The sequence below is a fragment of the Olea europaea genome, unplaced genomic scaffold, assembly GCF_002742605.1.
Source record: "Olea europaea var. sylvestris unplaced genomic scaffold, O_europaea_v1 scaffold3485, whole genome shotgun sequence".
Taxonomy (NCBI): domain Eukaryota; kingdom Viridiplantae; phylum Streptophyta; class Magnoliopsida; order Lamiales; family Oleaceae; genus Olea; species Olea europaea.
The window spans coordinates 13287-21205 of record NW_019253954.1 but is presented as its reverse complement, the minus strand read 5'-3'; the positions used below and the strand labels follow the sequence as shown (position 1 = coordinate 21205).

The 7919-nt window shown below is 33.5% G+C and overlaps 2 protein-coding genes across 2 annotated transcripts; both read right to left on the bottom strand.

The window, feature by feature from the left end:
• Window positions 1-834: 834 nt before the first annotated feature.
• On the bottom strand, window positions 835-7483 carry LOC111386248 (probable LRR receptor-like serine/threonine-protein kinase At3g47570). The gene is made up of 6 exons (XM_023010704.1): window positions 7072-7483; window positions 6689-7011; window positions 6392-6463; window positions 4343-4414; window positions 2304-4275; window positions 835-1790 (listed from the first exon to the last, which is right to left on the bottom strand). The coding sequence occupies exons 1-5, from the start codon at window positions 7443-7445 to the stop codon at window positions 3734-3736; spliced, it is 1383 nt and encodes a 460-aa protein (XP_022866472.1). The 5' UTR covers window positions 7446-7483; the 3' UTR covers window positions 835-1790; window positions 2304-3733.
• LOC111386249 (probable LRR receptor-like serine/threonine-protein kinase At3g47570) lies at window positions 1447-3503 on the bottom strand. The gene is made up of 3 exons (XM_023010705.1): window positions 2702-3503; window positions 2304-2600; window positions 1447-1790 (listed from the first exon to the last, which is right to left on the bottom strand). Exons 1-3 carry the CDS (start codon window positions 3501-3503, stop codon window positions 1447-1449), a joined length of 1443 nt encoding a protein of 480 aa, XP_022866473.1.
• Window positions 7484-7919: the final 436 nt, after the last annotated feature.

Below are 7919 nucleotides of genomic sequence, written 5' to 3'. Positions count from 1 at the left end.
TGGTGTTGGAATTGTCTCAACGATGTTAGTGTCGATGTCTTGGTAAACTGAGCCCGGTTTTGCACGTGGTGGCGGTGGAAATCTACCCTACACAAAGCAAAAAGATAATGCATATGGGGCTAATGTCTCAATTTCGGTTCATTTTTTATTATTCTTTAAACCAAACAGTCTTCCATGTTTAGCTTTATTAATATTCTCACAAATCAACAGGAAATTATAAGGTGTGTTTTAATTTGTTCGTGCACTTATTGTTTCGTTCGCGTATCATCTATATGGTTAGTAAATTTCAGTAAATTATTTGTTCTCATCAACAAAAATTCCTAGCACTTCTCATTTACAAGACATAACAAAATCAAAATGAAAATTCCGAAATTCTTATGGAACATAATTACTAAAGATTCAAAAAAATTTCCAACAGAAAATACCAATATAAACATGTCTCACGGTGGGAATGTCTCCCTATGTGGAGAGCTTGAGGCCTTCACAAGTCAAGAAATTAAAGGAAACATAATTAATTTATCATTGATAATTCAATATAAACTATGATTTTCTGAATTATTTGGTCATTAATTTGATTGTTTGCAATTTTTGGCATTTGTCTTTCTGAATTAAGGCCCTGTTAGATCTTTGATTCAGAATGAAAAAAAGAGGAAAGAGATGAAAACAGGTTTTTTTACCCAGCAGGAATTACACTGTGTTTTCAATCAGAATACCATTATAAACATGTCACTTGGTGGGAATTGCTCCTTATGTGATGATAGATGAACAGAAACAGAAACACAATTCACTTCTTCATCTGTGTGTGAAAAATTACTTATTAATGACTAAAAGACAGTTCACAAAATAACTGGTGAGTGTTATATGGATGAGGGTAAGCCTTGAGGCACTCTGATGTTTGAAAATAGCCTGAATGCAACATAGCAGCCAGAAACGCTCCTTAGTTCTTCAAGATGGTCTGCTCCTTCCTTCAAAGAAAAGAGAATGTTTTTCATTGGAAAATGCCAACAGAGAAACGAAGAATGTCATCAGAAACAAAACCAACATAGGACATTGCAACTTTACTAAAATAATAATTTAGAATTAAAAGAAAATGCTACATCTGCTTATCATCTCATCAGTATCACCCGCGTAATGATATCATGGTATCCTTACACAGAAGCAACTCACAGTAATAACATATCGCAAAACAATGGCAGCAGCCAAAAATGATTTCCAAGTTTTTCTATAATAGAAAGATGTATATAATAAGCTTATGAGAGATGATTGAAGTATGTTTTAAAAAGTAGTTAATATGATGACTGGATTCTACGACAACTAAAACTAAAAATAGGTTTTGATTTCATTAATAAAATTTTAGCTCAAACGCCTACCTTTTTGTGTTCTTACGAGATGGAAAAAGCAAATTTAATTAAGAAACAAACCTCTTCATCTTAATCCGCCACAGTATTATACTTTACAAAATTCAGTTTTGATCTCCTTGAGCCTTTTTACAACATCTTTCAAATTGAGCCTCTCGTTGGGCCAGTTAGCCGTGCATTCTAGTGCTATTCCCATTATTGATCTAAAGCAGATCTCTTTGGCTTGAATATTATCTTCAACTGGATTCACTAGATCAACATCCACTATCTGCATTATTGCATCGGGGAATGATTCGAACACCCATTTCCTCATTGTGAACTCTCCAACAAACATATCACTTGTCGGCTTCTTTTTGGTAAATGTCTCCATCAGCATAATCCCATAGCTATAAACATCGGCCATAGTCGATATCAATCCAGTAGATCCATACTCTACAAAATTGACATATGTGATCAAACTAACAACCGAAATGTTAAATGACAAATAAATAAATGTGAAACAATACTAATACACTAATAAAATATACAAAAGTCTATTGACTTCTTTACTTTCTTCTCCCTTTCTCTCTATTTTATAATACATCGTCAGTATGATCCTCTCCAAAATATAGTAATATTTTTTCATGTGCATGCATAGAGTGCATAGAGTTCTCTTTCAAGGCGTGATTATCTTTTTCACCAATGGACCAATGATTACTTTTCACATAATTCATGGGTATACATGTGTATTAAACAAATTTTTAGTTGTGTGCAGTAGTCCAATTCACGACAATTCTTGAACTATTTCTACTAAATTTGCCCCAAAAGCAATTTATTCAATTTACATAATCGAGCTGCATTTGTTAGTATAAAACTAATTGCACAGGCCATTATTATTTTTAATAGTAATTCAACACAGTGTATAGCATTTAACAATATATTTAAGTAGTTGACAAAATCATTTACCTGGAGCCATATATCCAATGGTCCCTAACGTCTTGGTAATTGAAATTCTCTGGTCTTCAGTTAAAAGCTTGGAAATGCCAAAGTCTCCAACATGGGCAACCATATCTTCATCTAAAACTATGTTGTTGGGCTTCAAATCACAATGAACAATCGGAAAGGGACACCCATGATGCAGATACTCGAGTGCAGATGCCACATCTGTCATTATTTCCAATCTTTGAGACATATTTAGGAAATAGTTGCTCGAGGATAGCCATTTTGTAAGGTTTCCATTAGGCATATATTCCAGCACCAAGGCTTTAAGATCAAGGTTAGAGCAACTTGTAATTATCTTGACAAGATTTCTATGACGAATGTTGCACAAAATTTGGCACTCAGTATAAAACATTGGTTTGCACCTTCCAAATCTAGATTAAAAACCTTAATTGCAGCTATCATTCCATCTGAAAATATTTCCTTGTACACTAACCCGATGTTGCCTTCACCAATAAGATTCTCTTCACCAAAATTGTTGGTAGCATTTAGAACTTCATAATATGAAATCCTCTTGACAGTGATAGGGAAAGTAGAGTGAGCTAGTAGAACCGTACTTCTACTACCGCGTCTTATTACATAAACCACAGTAATGGCCAAACTCAATACAATAGCAACTGGTAGTAAAATGTACTTCAAAACTCTAGTATTGCTTGATAATCTAGCTGTATTATTTTTGCACGGCTTGACTTTAAATTGAGATGCTCCACACAATTCTCTATTGCCTACAAAAAATTCTGACCTGAAATTTTTGAAAGGCCCTCCACTTGGAATTTCACCACTAAGTTCATTGAATGAAACATTGAAATACTCAAGGTACTCAAGTTTTTCCAATGACTTGGGGATTACACCATAGAGATTGTTTTTGGAAAGATCCAGATTTTGCAATGAAATCAAATTCCCAAACGACTCAGGTATATGACCATGTAACTGATTGTTCGATAATGTAAGAATTTCCAAATTTTGAAGTTGCCCAAGGGTGCTTGGAATATCACCTGAAAACTGATTTCCTGATAAGTATAACTCCCTCATGTTCTTAATGCTTCCAATTTCTAAAGCCAATGACCCATTTAGCGAATTATAAGCTAAACTCAAAATCAGAATATCCTTGTTAGTCCAAAGTGTGGATGGGATAGTTGAAGTCAATGAGTTGTAATCTAAATACATTTCTCGTAAAGAGGTAAGATTTCCTAAACAAGTTGGTATCTGTTGAGAAAGCTTATTATTGCTCAAATGAAGACGATATAGATTTACCAAATTGCAAAGGTTGAAAGGTACCGACCCCCCTAGTTTATTGGAACGAAGTTCCAGCTTTTGCAATTTTCTTAATTGCCCCAATGTGTCAGGGATTGTTCCTGTCAATTCATTGACTCCAATGTTTAACTCGATCAAGTTGCTCATATTACCAATTTCATTAGGAATGATACCTTTAATGCCACTATAAGCGGCAGAGAAAATTTCAACTGATGTTGACAAATTACCCAAGGCTTTTGGTAATATTTCATCACTATGATCTTCAAATTCCTACAATTTTTCAATGAAATAAGAAAATCCAATTCGATCATTGAAGGATCATTTGTCAACTCATTATTATCCAATCCTAGTTTTTGTAGGTTCTGTAAATTCCCAATATTCATGGGCACTCGTCCATTGAACGAGTTGTAACTAAGATCCAAGTGGATAAGCTTAGAAAAATTTGAAACAGAGGCAGGAATTTCACCGCCCAATTGATTGCCACCGAGATAGAGACCTTCGAGATCAGGAAGCCAATTGGCAATTGAAGATGGAAGATTCCCAAATATACTATTAACGTCTAAAGCAAGTACTTTTAACATGGAGAGATTGAAGATGGCTGCAAGTATTGGACCATGAAGATTGTTTTGGGACATATCCAAAATCTTCAAATTTGATAAATTGCCAATTGAATGCGGAATTTCACCTGCATTGTGCTGGTTGTCAGCACGATCAAATTAATGAATACCAAACGTTAATTAGTAGATAGGTACCTATTAAGTTATTTGAAAACAAATAAAATTGTTGAAGTGCCGATGAGTTTCCAACTTCGTATGGAATGCTTCCTGTGAATACATTTTATGGTATTAAAAATAAAAATACAGGTATTTGTGGTTCTAATATATATTATAAAAATAAGAATGATTTTATAATGACAAACAAGGTGATGCAGAGCAAAAGGGAAAAATAAACTATAATAAAGAATAAATTTAAAACCACACTACTTCTTAAAATGCGTGCGAATTTAGAAAATCAATAATTTATTAATTCGCACTAGAATATGATAGAATTAATCTTAATTGACTAACCGTTGATTCCGCACAGAGCATTTGCTGTCAAAAATTGTAAAAGAAAAACTCTCACAACTTTTATAATGTTTTTATCAAAATGCTCCACAATATAAATCTCATCTTCGAAGCTAACAGAGATACGCCTAATCATTAAGCTTAACTAAAATTGTATCCTAGGTCCTCAAACTATCAAATAGAAAAAACTAATAATGAAAAGATTTTAAAGTATTGACTAAATATTATGATTTAGGTAGCCTCTAGTGGGATCCATCTTCATCCTAAGCTGATTAAGTACGTAGGTGTTAAGATTTTATTGTATTGCCAATTCTTTCGACAAAAGGATAGAAGTAAAAAGCATGTAAAAGTCAACGAGTAAGTTGCAATATTTTATAGATTTAGATAAGTTAAGGTTCGAGTTTGGAACAGTGAAGAAAAAGTTGCCCGATTTATGCTAGCCCATCACCCATCTCATGCTCTTGCGGCAAAAATAGAAACTCTATTGCCCGCTTGTCACCCAGATATCCCTCGAGGGGCAAATTGCCGCTCGCCTATAGTTGAGACCTAGCTCAAGAGACAGTGTTATGTGCAAAATCCTAGTTCACGTTTTTCAAGAGTTTTATCTGGCCGATACTACCTAATTACCTTTTACTATATATACCAAATCCTAAACACGAATTTTGTAGTTGTTCATTATATTCCTTTTACATATCATCATTCCAAGATTCAAAAACATATTCAACCCTTTGATTCTTCCATTGATTATTGAGTTCTTACAACCATGAATTTGGAAAAAACATCAAGCTTTTATAATCCGAAACACCCACTTCCAACACACATACATAAAGGTACTTTCTCAAGAGTTTTCATAGGCCGCAGAAGAATTGAGGGAAGTTGGACTAGAAGCACGGGAAGAGCACAAGAACAAGGCGTTCTTGGTAATCCACACAAGATAGATAATTCCAAAAGATCAGGAACAAGTGTGAGTGAAGCACGTTTTGGCGAGTCTTAGAAATTGCAAAAAGTTGATCAGAAAGTCTAGTAAAATTTTCTAGGCTAGATCGTACTGTAAACTCATCATTATCTATAGTGGAGTTTACTGGCTTGGTCCCAAAGTTTTTACCCAGTTGGATTTCTCCGTCAACAATTGTTGTGTTCTGTATTTTGTTAATTATTGATTGCGGCGTTCAAACTTAGGATAATTGGACTTGATTAACTAATCATCTAGAAACAATTAAAAAGTCACTCATTGCTTTTAGTTAATAATTTTAATTTGCCAGTATTCACCTATTAACCCCCATCTAGGTGATATCAAGGTCGAACTAGTAACTTTTCAATAGGATACAATGTTATTACAATGTATTTCTAATAATTAGTCTAAAAACACCATACATGCTCAAAAATATTTTTCAAAAGAGTGTAAAATGCGTAGGTGGCAATCTAAAGTTCATTTCAGTTTTCCATCAACAATAAAAATCTTTTTATATATATGACAATTTTAAATTTTAAATTTTGGTATAAATCCAAGTGAGGACACTAATAAACAAATTAAAATAGATTTAATCAGTATTTCGAAAAAAAGCACATTTAAGCATGAAGATGGACCTTGTCGCCTAACCACACTTCACTTATTTATACCTGGTCCATTTAGGCTAGTAAAAGTTTGAAGCTTAGCCTTGGCATGCAGAAACACTTGATGCCTTTTAGAACATTGATTCAATATATAAAGCAAGTATAGGATATCTAATTACGTACCATTCAAATGGTTGATCCCCAAATCTAAATATACAAGTTCAGATAGCTTTCCAATTTCATTTGGAATATTTCCTGTCAATACAAACAAGTACAACTTAAAATATCTAATGTTAAATTATCACAAAATATATCTAATTAAATAGAAGAAGAACCGAATAATTTTTTTGATACATGTGGCTATGAATGTATGAAATATATATGATGTGAATGATTAAAAATATTTTTCAATTTCACAATTTTTTTGGAAGACATTATGTTTTGGGAGATTTATGTATATGAAAACCACTTTAAACATACCCATCAAATTATTTCCTCCTAGATAGAGAGATTGAAGCTTTGACAAGTTTCCGATTTCCATTGGAATGCTTCCAGAAAAATTATTGTACATCAGAGAAAGTAGTTGAAGCTTCCTGCATGCTCCCAAGCTTGGAGGAATGTTGCCACTTATATGATTAAACAAAATTCTTAGCCACTCCATATTTGGAAGATTATTGCAGATATCTGTGGGGAGACGTCCTGAGAGACTATTGTTTCTTAAATCAATTGCCGTCAAACAAGGGAGGTTGAAAATCCTATTAGGAATTTCTCCATAGAGCCTGTTATGGGAGAGATTTATCTTCTATAGATTTTCAAGAAATCCTAAACTTGTTGGAATCGGACCGTTCAGCTCATTGTTCTACATCTCTATTTCTCGAAGCTGGCTTAAATTACCAATTTCGCCAGGGATAAATCCAAGGAAATTATTGTTGCTAATAATCAAGGATCTCAAGAAAGAGAGTTCACCGATTTCCTTAGCAATAGTACCTCCTACACCCATATTTGCTAAATTCAACTCCCTAACTCTTTGATATCTACTGCCACAAGTAATGCCAACCCAGTTACAAAATGAGGTTCCTTGTGACCAATTTTTAGCCAAGATATTATTTGAATCAGAAGTTATTTGAGATTTGAAGGCTAAAAGAGCATACTCGTCAGTGGAGCTCTTTAGAGATGCAACAATGTTGATATGAAAGCAAAGCATTGACTGCAGCGTAAAAATCATGTTTTTTCCCATGGATAATTTGAAATGTATAAAGAAAATTGTGAGGGGCTTGTAATGAGGAGTTTGATATAAGTACGAGTATATATACACGCACAAAATAAAAGCTTCCTACAAGATAAGTGAACAAAGTAATTTATGGTTAAGATTTGGATGGGCTTCTATCTCGAGGGAGTGGTGCTCATCAATCCATTATGGACTCCACTTTTCCAAAAAATTAAAAATTAAAAAAATAAAATAAAAAGAACTTTGCTTGACTACCAAGCCGGAGAAATTATTCCATTGGAGGCAGAGATTCCTCTTTATCTTTTATTGAGGAAACTGTATAAGTTTTTCCACAAATGCAAGTTGCATTATTCTAATAATTCAAAAGAAATAATTAACTTTAGTGATCTCATTGTCTATCAATATCTAATATTTTCTAGTAGACGTGGAGATTTTCATAAGAAAACAAAAGTAGCTTGAAGTGTGCAAAACTTTAGACATAAA

Bases quoted from the DNA above. Each gene is read 5' to 3' on its own strand.
- LOC111386249 (XM_023010705.1), bottom strand. From the start codon at position 3,503: ATGTATTTAGATTACAACTCATTGACTTCAACTATCCCATCCACACTT. The intron at 2,601-2,701 runs GTGCAAACCAAT...TTGATCTTAAAG, and splicing joins TTTTAATCTAGATTTGGAAG to CCTTGGTGCTGGAATATATG. The intron at 1,791-2,303 runs GTAAATGATTTT...TCAATTTTGTAG, and splicing joins CATTGGATATATGGCTCCAG to AGTATGGATCTACTGGATTG.
- LOC111386248 (XM_023010704.1), bottom strand. From the start codon at position 7,445: ATGGGAAAAAACATGATTTTTACGCTGCAGTCAATGCTTTGCTTTCAT. The intron at 7,012-7,071 runs GTAGAACAATGA...TGAAAATCTATA, and splicing joins CAGCTTCGAGAAATAGAGAT to GAAGATAAATCTCTCCCATA. The intron at 6,464-6,688 runs GTATGTTTAAAG...TTGTATTGACAG, and splicing joins AGGAGGAAATAATTTGATGG to GAAATATTCCAAATGAAATT.